The sequence below is a fragment of the Mauremys mutica genome, chromosome 15, assembly GCF_020497125.1.
Source record: "Mauremys mutica isolate MM-2020 ecotype Southern chromosome 15, ASM2049712v1, whole genome shotgun sequence".
Lineage (NCBI taxonomy): Eukaryota > Metazoa > Chordata > Testudines > Geoemydidae > Mauremys > Mauremys mutica.
In genome coordinates, this window is record NC_059086.1 from 6,178,550 (window position 1) to 6,191,984 (window position 13,435).

The following is a 13,435-nucleotide window of genomic DNA, read 5'->3' on the forward strand; positions in this document are numbered from 1 at the left end:
AAGCCGACAGACCATAATCTCACCCTCTGGGCTCGCCCAGCCCAGCCCAGCAGCGGGGGGTGGTTATGGTTTAACAGGAAATGAAATGATTCACGGCGCTTCAACTTTCCATGTGCTAGAAGCTGGTTTATTCTCATTGCTCAAAAGCTCCCAAGCAAAGCAAGCGCTAAGCCGCAGGGGCGCTGGGTTAGAGGCAAGTTGCACTTGAATTAAAACCCCCTTTGTGGGACTCTGCGAACCACCCAATGGGTCCTTCCCAGGCCGGTGGGTGAGACACGCGAGGCTGCCCCCTGCTGGGGGGCGGAGGTGCTGCTCAGGCAGGCAGAAGCCGCGGGTGGGGTCAGCGATGTGGGCAGGGGCTGCCCTGGGGTAGCAGGGACTCAGGGTTTGGCTTTGAACCTGGGCCACTTGCTGATGACCCCGTAGAGGGCGTTCCCGGGGCAGCTGGTCGGGCTCACGTTGCGATGCCCCTTCAGGGTGTAGCTGCGTCTCAGGAAGCCCTTGGAGACGGCGCATCGGATCAGGCTCTGGGCGGCGTTCAGGGCGGCAGCGTTGGGGGTTCTCCCTGCAGGACAGAGCAGCCCCCTGTTAATCTCACCCTGGCCCCTGTCTGCTGCTCAGGGGACGTGACTGTGGCCTGAATAAATAACCCCCCTCTGCCCAGGCTCTCGACTGGCCACGTCAATGTCACTCCCCCCTCGCCCCATTGCGTTGGGTAATGCAGCCTCCCACCCACTGCATTTCCTGGCCCCGTGACCCAGCCTGGTGCCCCAGGCACGGGGAGCTCGACCGTGGTGGAGCCCAGCGGGATGGCGCTGAAGCCAGCTGGGTTAGCCCAGGGGCAGATCTCTCGCTGAATCCCAACCCCCGCCCCCAAGCTCTCAGCTGGGAGGGGGCACCGGGTGCCCAGTGCCCCCAGGTGCAGCCGCCCTGTGAGTGCCCAGCTCAGGTGCTCTCTGCCCGGTGAGGCCAGGGCCGTGCTACAGCGCGAGCTGGGCCCAGGCAAACCAAATGCATTTTATGCAGCCCCACAGACAGTTACACTTCGAGGGCCCCAGGCCCCACCTCCAGCCCAGGGGCTGCACCCTGGAGAATCGGGCTCTGGGTAAGATCTAGGGGGTCACAAGCCACACCCGAGCCCCCAGGGCAGCGCGGGGACACGCAGGGCTCATGGGATGCTGGGCGGGACAAACAGGGGAGTGGGGGCCAGGGGCAGGGAGCTGTGTACAGTGATGGCGTATACAGGTGACTCCCCGCTCCCAGCTCCTACTCGCTCTCCCTTCCCTATACAGCCAACGGTCACTACAGCTCCAGGGTCCTACAGGCGGCTCCCACTCAGCTGCTTTCCCTGCCCTAGATCCTGTCTGGGTCGCTGCTTTCCAGGCTCCAGGCCGTAGCTCTGGCCTGTGTTCCTTGGGCCCGATCCCTGCCCTGTGCGTGGCTGGATTAAAACCCCACGTTGTTTGCCTGCAGCCAGCCAGGTCGCTCTGCAGCAGTGACCCGTCCTCATTAGTTACCAATTCCTAGGTCACCTGGAGATGGTCCCTGCTGCAAAACCCCCTGCCCTGGTGTCAGGTCGGCAGGGGAGAGCAGCTGTGGGCGGGAGCCCTGCAGGAGGGATTCCCAGCTCCTCTCGGGGCCTAGCAGCGAAATCCGTACAGATGGGACCCACGTACTGGTGAAGGTGCCCAGGAAACTGAATCACAGCGACTTATGGTTCCAGTTCTTGGCGTGGGCCCCCACGGTGCTCCAGCCTCTGCCCTCGTAGACTCTGCCGTCCTCGCCGATCAGGAAGCTGCAGGCAGAGCGCAGTGTGAGACCCGCACAGGCACGTCGGCCGCACCCTCCCCTCCCCATCGCTCCCGGCAGCTCCCCCAGGGTCGTCGCTGGCCCTGCCTGGCTTTCAACCTGGGACCCTCGGAGCTAGAAGCTCAATCCTCTGCCATGCAGCTAAAGACCCATTCAGGAAAGGGACTGGAATGGGGGGGGGGGTAACCTGTATTGCACTGTTTGCCCATTAGGTGGCGCTGTGTGTAACACCCCTTATGGAAGCAGCCCTGGGCCCCACCCGGACACACTTTGGGGGGCCGAGTGAGGGCTGTAGCCGGCTCAGATCAGGGGCAGGAGAACAGTGCAGGGACCTGCCGCCCCATGGGAAATTCCCAGCTGGGTTTCCATCCCGTGACTCCCTCAGTCTCCCCATACCCGAGCCTCCTCCCTAGTCTCCCCCTGCAAGGGGCTCTCTGCCCCCCAGATCTCCCTCCCCCACAGCAGAGACTCTGGGTGCACCCTCCCCAGTTCCCCCTTTTCAGCCAAAAAATATTAAATGTAAAAATCAAATCTCTTCTATGGACAATTCCCCTCTTCCCCTGAGTGTGGTTTCTGCTGCCCCCATGTGGCTGCTTGGGGGCAGCAGCCCTGAGTCTGCCCATAGCTATGGGGAGGCCCCCACCGCACCCCACCCCCACTCACTTGTAGCCGATGTCAGACTAGCCCCTTTTGTCCATGTGGTAGTTCTGGATGCCCTTGACCTGCCGGCGGCAGAAGGCTGGTGAGGTGCAGCGGTCCCCAGCCGTGTGGTGGATGATGACGTAGGGCACAGGGGTTTTCAGACGGACCCTGTTTCTCGGGGCCCGGGCCCCCCACTGGGAGCGGGAGACGATGGTGGGGCAGCCTGTGCCATGCGGGGGAGGGGAGAAAGGGCTGGGTTAATGTGGGTGCCCCCCACCTGCCCCAGCCCACGCTGCAGGATCGGGCCCAGGGCTGGTGCTCTGAGTGGGGCCGGGGCCGCGGCAATGGGGTGGGGGTGGGGGCCAGCAGGGGGGACGCGCAGCCCTGCGTTAAATGTGACGGGGCTGGAGAGAGGCCTGGCCGGGAGCCTGCTCACCGAGCAGCAGCACCCGCCGCCGGCAGCAAAGGGGCGAACAGGGAGCCAGGCCGGGCTGGAGGGAGGCCAAGCAAGGGCTGGGCTGGAGATGGCGGGTGAGGCTGGTGCTCTGAACTTAGCCCGAGCTGGGGAAGCTCCCGCCCAAGGTGTGCGGCTCAGATCCCACCCCTCAGATCCCACCTGTCCCCTCTGCCCCCTCCGGTCATTTGCATCTCTCCGGCCTGTTCCCTCCGCTCACAGCCTTTCCGCTCTCTCTCCCTCTGGGAGGCCCCTGATCTTTACGGCCTTCCACTGCTGACCCCCCTCTGCCCCTCCAACAGGTCCCTTCGGAGATGGGACGACCAGGATGGAGTCCAGTGCCCCAGAAACTGGAAGGTCAGAACATCTGACCCTGAGAAAAGGCTCAATGGGCACAATCAGCCTGTGGCACTCGCTGCCACCGGCTGTCACTGGGCCACGAGCAGGATCCAGCAACGGATCAGAGGTTTCTATGGCGAATGAGAACAGCCAGTGTCACAGGGGATGGGACTGGACGGGCTCCCACCCCTGGGCTTGGGGCCACTAACTAACGGGAACAGAAAGGTTGTGGCCTGGTTATTCCATCATGAACCACTAGGGGGTGTCTGACACCTTCCTCTGGAGCATCTGGCACTGGCCGCTGCAGGAGCCGGGACACCGGGGTAGATGGGCCCTGCTCTGATCCAGGGGGCGGTTTCTAGGCTGCAGGGACATTCCCAGCATGAACCCTGCTAACGGGGCCTTGTTGGGAGCTGGGGACCAGCTAGTGTTGTCACTGCTCCCCTCACCCACCCTCTGCCCCTGCTCTCCCCCTCCCCAGCCCCCTTTCCCCTGCCCTCCCCACACAGCTCAGCTCGCTGCCCCTCTGCATGCTGGGAGCTGGCACTTTCTGGCTCTCGGTTGCCCCAGGGCAGTTCGGATGGAGCTGGGCTGGCAGGGGGCACGGCCTGGGTGGGAGGTCTGAGACACTCTGGGATCGGCTCCCCACGGGCAGGGCCAGGGGCCTCGTCCCCTGGGCGATGAACACTCGGGCTCTGAGGAACGGGTGGCAGGGGACGACCCAGCCCTGCCTCATGGAGGGATGGGCTGGACAGGAGCCGAGGGGAGTCTCCAGCTCTGTAGGGGCAGGTCCAGCCCCGGGCACCAGGCCAGGGGGCGGGTTAGTTGGATGCCTCCATCATTAATTTCCCACACCTGCGTTTCCATCCCCTCCATTCTCAGCTTCATCAGGGATTCCAGCCCTGGACCCCACCCCCAGCCTGGGGGGAGCCGAACTCACCGAGTGCCGCGGCGCAGAGCACTGAGAGCAACACGACCCGCATCAGCAGCAGCATCTTTTTGTCGCTCGGCCCTGTGGGGACACGCACCCATCACAGCCGCCTGCCACCCCCAGGAGGGGGCGCTGCTGAGCTGGAGCCAAACACCCCCAGAGCCCCTGGGTAGCAGATCCCCCTGCGCTCAGGCTGCACCGGGCTCCAAGCCCAGCCTGTCGCCTGAGGGCAGCATCCCAGCCCTGCCCAGATCCCGTCCCCCCCGAGCTCCCCAGGTCCCCATGGCAGCCCCTTGAGCAGCAGGCCCGGCGCTGGCCCTGGCTGTACTAACAGCACCGGCCCAGCTGGGGCTGTGGGGAGAAGAGCCGTGCTGGGGGGCAGAGCTGGTCGATGGAGACCAGTGCCCTGTGGGGTGCAGAGGGGGGCTGGCATGTGCCCACCTGGATTCCTGCAGAGCCGGGAGCAGAGTGAGCTCCGAGCACTGGCACCTGCTGCTCTCAATAAGCACCTGGGAGAAGCAGCGGGGCTCCCACGGCTATTTAAAGGACTGGGGCGGCAGAGGCAGCTGGAGCCCCGGCCCTTTAAATAGCCCCCGGAGCCCCCCGCTATCCCAAGGCTCTGGGGGCTATTTAAAGGGCCCAGGGCTCCCCTGCTTCTACTGCCCCGATCCTTTAAATAGCTGTGGGAACCCTGTGGAAGCAGCGAGGCTCCTTCGGCTATTTAAAGGGCCGGGGTAGTAGAAGCAGCGGGAGCCCCGGACTTTTTAAATAGCCCCCAGAACCCCGCAGCCCTACCCCAGGGCTCTAGCAGTGGGGCTCTGGTGGCAATTTAAAGAGCCTGGGGCTCCAGCCTCTGCTGGGAGGTCTCCGCTCCCTCCGTCCCCTGTTGGAGCGGGTCCCCTGGGGCTCAGTAATGACAGGGCGATTGGAGGGGGGGGGCTGGATCCTGGGCCGCCCACCTCCCAGGAGTGCCCTAGCCACTGGGCTACAGAGCCAGGCGCGCTCTTTCGCTCCCTGGTCCAAAGGCTATTGACGTCTGTATCCGCAGGGGAACACTTCCGGACCTGCCACTGCCTTGGCTGTGGGAGGGGAGAGGGGTCCAGTGGTTACAGCAGGGTGCTGGGAGCCAGAACTGAAATCTGAGGCCTTGAGTGAGTTTAGGCCCCGGCCGTGTTCAGCCAGAGTTTCATGGATCTCAGCAAAGCCAAAACTTGGAATTAGGCGCCTAAGTCTGAAGTTTTGCCACCTACGTACCTTTGTGGACGTGGGCCACAGGCATCGAGATCAGATCCCCACCGTGCTGGATTCTGCACAGGCCCACAGCAATCGAGGTCAGGGACCATCATGCCAGGAGCTGTTGTGCAGCGCCCGGCGCAACGGGGCCCCAATCTCGGTCACTGTGTGTCTGGGCAGCGCCTGGCACGACGGGGCCCCGATCTCGGTCGCTGTGTGTCTGGGCAGCGCCCGGCGCAACGGGGCCCCGATCTCGGTCACTGTGTGTCTGGGCAGCGCCCGGCCCGACGGGGCCTGTGTTCTAGTCTGAGGCGTTTAGGTATCATGGGGATTCCTCTGCTCCTGACCCCAGGGGGGCGAAGTGGGATGTAAGTGGCTCCTGAGGTAAATTGGGCCGAATGTCGGCCCAGGGGTGGGTCTGTCCCTCTGGACAGGTCACTGCAGCCCCACAAGCCCTTCCCGGCCCCCTGGTCTCGGGGTTCCCTGCTGGGCCGGCCTGACTCTCCCAGCAGCGGGTGAAGGGGTGCGCACGGGGGGGAGGGGGGATTAATGGGATTACTGAGAAGGAACAATCCCGTTTCCCAGCTGTTCGGAGACGCTCCCTCCCTCGCCCCCACTCAGCCCCCGGTGCCCAGCTGCTGCCCGCGGGCTCTGCCGCCCGGCCTGGGCACTGCCGGATACAGGTGGCAAATACCGGACTGACCCCGGCTCAGGGTCTGGCCTGGGGCCTGGGGCCCGGTCCCTGCCCCCCCCCCCCGGGCGCTGCGCTCCCGTGTGCTGCCGGGTCCCCCCCCCCCCAGGCGCAGCCGGCGCTGAAGGAGTTAACGAGTCTGGTTCCCAAGCAAGGGAGGGGCCGGGGGCGATGCAGGAGCCGCAGCTGCCGGCGGGACTCGGAACCTGCCCGGGGCTGCTCAGCCGCCGGGACCCCCCCGCCCAGGTACGGAGCCGCGGGGAGAGTCTCCGGGGATCCGCGACTCTTGGGGTGTGACTGACAGCTGTCAATCAGCATCGGCCCGAGCCCGGCAAGGTTTCTGAAGGGGGGGGGGCGAGTTGGGACGATCCAGGGCAGGGGCTTGGGGGATCCGCCCCCCTCTGGGGCTGGTCGGTGCATTGGCAGCTGGGAGGGGACCCGGGGTGGGGAAAGTGTTTACTCACGGGCTGCTTGGCTTTGTCTGTCCTAAAACCCAGAGAGTCTTGGAGAAAACCTGCCCCGGGCAAGAAAACCAGCGGCCGATGGATCCTGAGCCCCCCGACTTCATCTGTGCGGGGCTGGACAGCAGCTGGGTATGGAGCTGGGCGCCCGGACGCCTGGGTTCTATCCCAGCTCAGGGAGGGGGATCGAGTGGTTACAGCAGGTGGCGGCTGGGAGCCAGGACTCCTGGGTTCTCTCCCCAGCTCGGGGAGGGCCCTGTGGGGTCTAGCGTTTGACCAGGGTCTGGGAGTTCGCATGTCCGGGTTTTAGTCCTGACTCCGTGCCTCAGTTTCCCTCTCTGCCCAATGGGGTCCTGATATTCTCTTGCCAGGGCGGGGAGTTTAACTCGCTAGCACTTGCAGCCGGGTTGTGCTCCTCGGCCGTAGGGCACTGGCAGGAGGTGGTGGGTTGGCACCGTGGGGCGGGACAGCAGATAACAGGTGGTATCTGCCAGCTCTATCAAAACCCAGGGGCTGCCCCACCTGCCAACCCCAGCCCCTCCGGGCTTCGGCTGGGCTGCCTGCCTGAACTGCCCCTGCCCTAGAGGTGGATCTGGGAGCTGCGATCTCACACCTTGATCAACAGGGTCCTGCCCTACGGGACCCCAACCCCCCCTGGCTCCCCCAGCAGGGCCGGGGCTTTAGCAGACGGGGCGTGTTCTGTGAGTGAAGGGCAGGGTTGGGGCAGAGGAGGGGGATGGGGCTGATTCAGCCTGAGGCCCACAGCCCCCACCAGGTGCTGGCACTGGCTGGGCTCCAATCTGGGCCAGCTCTCGCTGGGGAGGGGGATCCCGTCCTTGGGCAGGAGCTATTTGCCTCTGCAGCTGCCAGGCTGGGCTCCCTCCCATATCCCTCTACCTATCCCCTCTACCTATCCATCCATCCCCCTGTGATTCACCCATCCATCCACCCCTCCCGTACTCAGCTCTCTACCATCCATCCATCCCCCTGTGATTCACCTATCCATCCCCCATCCATCCATCCCATACACACCCCTCTACCTATCCATCCATCCCCCTGTGATTCACCCATTCATCCCCCATCCATCCCATACACACCCCTCTACCTATCCATCCATCCCCCTGTGATTCATCCATCCATCCATCCCCCATCCATCCATCCATCCCCCTGTCCATCCATCCCATACACACCCCTCTACCTATTCATCCATCCATCCCCTAGTGATTCATCCATCCCCCATCCATCCACCCCTCCCGTACTCAGCTCTCTACCATCCATCCATCCCCCTGTGATTCACCCATTCATCCCCCATCCATCCATCCCATACACACCCCTCTACCTATCCATCCATCCCCCTGTGATTCATCCATCCATCCCCCATCCATCCATCCATCCCCCTGTCCATCCATCCCATACACACCCCTCTACCTATTCATCCATCCATCCTCCTGTGATTCACCCATTCATCCATCCATCCCCCATCCATCCATCCCATACACACCCCTCTACCTATTCATCCATCCATCCCCCTGTGATTCACCCATTCATCCATCCATCCCCCATCCATCCATCCCATACACACCCCTCTACCTATCCATCCATCCCCCTGTGATTCACCCATCCATCCCCCATCCATCCACCCCTCCCGTACTCAGCTCTCTACCATCCATCCATCCCCCTGTGATTCACCCATCCATCCCCCATCCATCCATCCCATACACACCCCTCTACCTATCCATCCATCCCCCTGTGATTCACCCATCCATCCCCCATCCATCCATCCCATACACACCCCTCTACCTATCCATCCATCCCCCTGTGATTCACCCATTCATCCCCCATCCATCCCATACACACCCCTCTACCTATCCATCCATCCCCCTGTGATTCATCCATCCATCCATCCCCCATCCATCCATCCATCCCCCTGTCCATCCATCCCATACACACCCCTCTACCTATTCATCCATCCATCCCCTAGTGATTCATCCATCCCCCATCCATCCACCCCTCCCGTACTCAGCTCTCTACCATCCATCCATCCCCCTGTGATTCACCCATTCATCCCCCATCCATCCATCCCATACACACCCCTCTACCTATCCATCCATCCCCCTGTGATTCATCCATCCATCCCCCATCCATCCATCCATCCCCCTGTCCATCCATCCCATACACACCCCTCTACCTATTCATCCATCCATCCTCCTGTGATTCACCCATTCATCCATCCATCCCCCATCCATCCATCCCATACACACCCCTCTACCTATTCATCCATCCATCCCCCTGTGATTCACCCATTCATCCATCCATCCCCCATCCATCCATCCCATACACACCCCTCTACCTATCCATCCATCCCCCTGTGATTCACCCATCCATCCCCCATCCATCCACCCCTCCCGTACTCAGCCCTCTACCATCCATCCATCCGTTCATCCATCCTCCTGTCCATCCATTTCATACACACCCCTCTATGATCCATCCTGCCTTCTATCTATCTAGCCATGCATCCATCCAGCACCATACAAATCTATCTATCTATCTATCTATCTATCTATCTATCTATCTATCTATCTATCTTCATACACCCCCTCTTGTCTGTCTATCTATCTATCCTGTCTGTGTGTTTTACTGCCCTCAACCCCCTGAATCTCTTCCATCCCCGTTGTGAAAACACGAGTTACGGACAAAACTGCACCCAGGCAGAGACTGCGCGGCTGCTCTGGGAATTAGCCTGTGCAGGGCCGGCTAGATGGCTGTATGGGGACCAGGGAGCCAGGACACCTGGGTTCTATGCCCAGCTCTGGGAGGGGAGCGGGGTCCAGTGGTTAGTGCAGAGGGGCTGGCAGCCAGCCTAGACCCACTTGTTTGTCAAGCTGGTTGAACAACACTCACACGCCTGCCTCCCTGGGGTTTTGGGAGGCTTCATCCATCAGTCTGTAGCACCCCCAGGTCCTTAGATGAAAGAGGCTTTACAACCCCTCCTCTCCCCGGACCTGAGGCTGGAGTAGCCAGGAGCTCCCCCCATAGCCAGTGCCCCACAGCACCCCCTGCTGGGAGAGGCTGGGGCTGGAGTAGCAGGGATCTCCCCCCACAGCCGGCTCCTGCCCCACTCCCCACAGTGCCCCCTGCTGGGAGAGGCTGAGGCTGGAGTAGCCAGAAGCTCCCCCCATAGCCAGTGCCCCACAGTGCCCCCTGCTGGGAGAGGCTGGGGCTGCAGTAGCAGGGAGCTCCCCCCACAGCCAGTGTTCCCGCTCCACTCCCCACAGTGCCCCCTGCTGGGAGAATGCCCCACCCATGGGTGACTGTGATCCCTCTCTCCCAGGGTGACTCCATGGAGCCCAATGGCAGCAGCCCCCGGCCGGGTAACACCAGCCACCCCGAGGATCTCTTCGCCGGCCTGGAGCTGCTGCTGCACTTCAAGCCCCTCTTCATCCCCCTCTACTGCCTCCTGGTGGCCGTGGCCTGCCTGGGCAACGCCTTCCTGGTGGGCTGCATCGCCGCCAGCAAGAAGCTGCACAACGCCACCAACTTCTTCCTGGGCAACCTGTCGCTGGGCGACCTGCTGATGTGCCTGACCTGCGTGCCCCTGACGGCCTCCTACGCCTTCGAGGGGCGGGGCTGGCTCTTCGGGCGCGCCATGTGCCACGCCGTGGCCCTGCTGCAGGCCGCCACCGTCTACGTCTCGGTGCTCTCGCTGGCGGCCATCGCCGTGGACCGCTACGTGGTGGTGGCCTACCCCGTGCGGCGGCGCATCGCCCCGCGCTACTGCGGCCTGGTGGTGTTGGCCATCTGGGCTCTGGCCCTGGCCCTGGCCGCCCCGCCCGCCTGGCACACCAGTTACGTGGATCTGCGGCCCATCGGACACGACTTGATCATCTGCGAGGAGTTCTGGAGGCACATGGAGAGGCAGCGGCTGGTCTACTCCTGCGCCATGCTGCTCCTCTCCTACGTGGTGCCCCTCCTGGCCGTCACCGTCTCCTACTGCTCCATCTCGGCCCACCTTCGCCGGAGGAGCCTGCCCGGCTTGGCCAACCTCAGCCAGGCCCGGTGGGACAAGAAGAAGCACAAGACCTTCCTGTTGCTGGTGGTTTCTGTCCTGGTCTTTGCCCTGTGCTGGCTGCCCCTGCAGGTCCTCAACCTCCTCCGGGACCTGGACCCCGATTTCACCCTCCTGGGCAAACGCTACGTCAACCTGGCCCAGGTCTCCTGCCACCTGGTCGCCATGAGCTCGGCCTGCTACAACCCCTTCATCTACGCCTCGCTGCACCGCAAGTGCCGAGCCCACCTGCGCGGCTCCGTCCGGCACAGGCAGCGGCACATCGGACAGTGCGCCCGCGCCAACACCTGCCTCAGCCTCCTGCCCGACGCCCCGGGGCTGGGACAGGGCGATCGAGCTGCCAGGGACAATGCGGTTTAGGGAAGGGCCCTGCAACCCCTCCCACTGGGAGCAGGGTCCGGCTGCCATGCCTGGGGCGTGCCCTGGGGTTTAGGGCATGGGGAGGGGGATGCACCACGGGCATTAGGGATTGGGGAGGGGGAACCAGAGAAGAAAGGAGCGGGCGGTGCACTGGGCCGGGAGTCAGGACTCTTGGGTTCCATGCTGCTTTGGGAGGGGAGAGGGGTCTAGTCGGTTGGAGCAGGGGGAGGCTGGGAGCCAGGACTCCTCAGTTCTATTTTTAGCTCTGCCACTGACCTGAAGCCCTAACTGTGCCCCGCCTGTGCCTCAGTTTCCCCCTCTGTGAAATGGGACTACAGAACGTGACCTACTTCCGATCGCACTTGCATCTGCTGTGTGAGCGCTGCATGATTGTTTCTCACTTTAATGCCATAATCCATGTCCCGCCGTCACCCCAGCCTGCCACCTCATCTCCCCTGCCTTTTGGGACGCAGCCGCTCCTCAACAGACATCATCAGCCACAGTACGGACCCACCAACTCAAAGCGGCACCAGACCGCGCCAGAACAACAGATGCAAAACCCGCAGCCATATCTCCACCGCTACAGTGATCAACGCCCCTCACAACACACCGTGCCAGGTCCATGGGTCCTGCCCATGCCTAGGACAACATGTGGTGTAACCTCATCCAGTGCACTAAACACCCCCATCACAACCATGTGGGTGAAGCCGGACAGTCCCTGCACTCGAGAATGAGCTCTTACCAGGAAATGACAAAAGACAAAACCACCCCGTCCCCTGTGGGCGAACACTTTCCACAAAGCAATCGCTCCATAACTGACCTCTCCTTCCTCCTCCTCAACGGAAACCTGCCCGGGACTTTAAATCCCTAACTAGTGCGATGTTGCACCCCATCATGCTTTACAGAAATATGCTTATGAGTGTAAATATGACCTAACTGGAATATGTTTTATGCTAGATACGCCATGTAACATATCTCTGTAAAGGTTATGATCTACTCGATATATTCATCCTATTTACATGCATGTATCATTTTTGTATTCGAAGTTATGAATATTGGCTGTGGACTTGTTTGATTTCAAGCAGCCTCAGTGAAGCAGTTGGTCAGCTTCTTGACAACAGACTATTCTCAGTAAGTGCCCAATCGAGAAACACTTAATTTGACAATGAACATTGAGAGACGCCAATCCACAGCTGAGCTTTCCTGGGAACGTAGCTCGGCCTGTAAAGTTCTGAGCCATGCATGGACATCCCCGCCGACGCATGGGCAGCCAATCCTGCCCCTGCCCGGGCCCTGGGCTGGGACGCAGTGGAGTAGGGTGGGCCCGCATCCCCCTGCCGCCCCACCCTAGGGTGGCTGATTCCTTACTGGGCAGGGACGTTCCGGCCCTGAGGAAGGAGCCTCCCTTACCAGCTCCCCCGTAGACTGTCTGTTTGCTGACTGCCTGCGCCCCGCCCAGGCTAATGCCAGATTTAAACTGTTGCTTGCTGGGACTCTGAGCTGACTCAAGCGGAGGCCCAGCTCACTGAGAGACTGTTTGTTAGCCGGCTGCCTGAGCCGCCCAGGCTGGTCTAATTCAAAGTCGATTGCCTGCTTGGGCTTCTGTAGCACCAGCAGAGCCAGCGGTTCAAAGCTCCTTGGGGAGCGAGCTGAGCTGGAGCTAATGGAAAGGGGGGAGGTTCGGTCTCTGCAGACGCCTTGCCCGCGTTTCCATTAACCCTCGGAGCCACGCCGCAGACACAGCGGGAGAGAGTGAACTGACCTCGCGTCGTCTCTTCCGCGCGCTGATTTCCCTGCGCCCAGCTTGGGCGGCAAAGCCAGCGGCGTCAATTTCATGTTCCGTGTGTAATTGGTTTCTGCTTTAATTAAGGTTACTGAAAGACAGCAGCGTCGCTAGTTCCACCTGAGAGTAGAGCAGAGCTGCATCGCGCCAGGCACTGCCCAGACACACAGCGACCGAGATCAGGGCCCCTTCGCGCCAGGCACTGCCCAGACACACAGCGACTGAGATCAGGGCCCCGTCGGGCCGGGCGCTGCCCAGACACACAGTGACCAAGATCAGGGCCCCCTCGCACCAGGTGCTACCCAGACACACAGCGACTGAGATCAGGGCCCCGTCGGGCCGGTCGCCGCCCAGACACACAGCGACCGAGATCGGGGCCCTGTCAGGCCGGTCGCTGCCCAGACACACAGTGACCGAGATCAGGGCCCCCTCGCACCAGGCGCTGCACAGACATACAGTGACCGAGATCAGGGCCCCGTCGGGCCGGGCGCTGCCCAGACACACAGTGACCGAGATCAGGGCCCCGTCGGGCCGGGCGCTGCCCAGACACACAGTGACCAACACCCATTGACACCAGCTGGGGATCTGGCCAAGTACTGTGCAGAATTCGCCTCGCCATACCCACTGGTGTAGAGCTGCCGGTGGAGCCTAGTGGGCAGCGCACTG

At 62.2% G+C, this 13,435-nt stretch overlaps 1 protein-coding gene and 1 pseudogene across 1 annotated transcript; one reads left to right on the forward strand and one right to left on the reverse strand.

The window, feature by feature from the left end:
* Positions 1-269: 269 nt before the first annotated feature.
* Positions 270-9,509, reverse strand: LOC123350430 (annotated as a pseudogene).
* Positions 6,342-10,986, forward strand: LOC123350504 (prolactin-releasing peptide receptor-like). Its single transcript, XM_044989116.1, has 2 exons — positions 6,342-6,435; positions 9,892-10,986. The coding sequence occupies exon 2, from the start codon at positions 9,901-9,903 to the stop codon at positions 10,984-10,986; it is 1,086 nt and encodes a 361-aa protein (XP_044845051.1). The 5' UTR covers positions 6,342-6,435; positions 9,892-9,900.
* Positions 10,987-13,435: the final 2,449 nt, after the last annotated feature.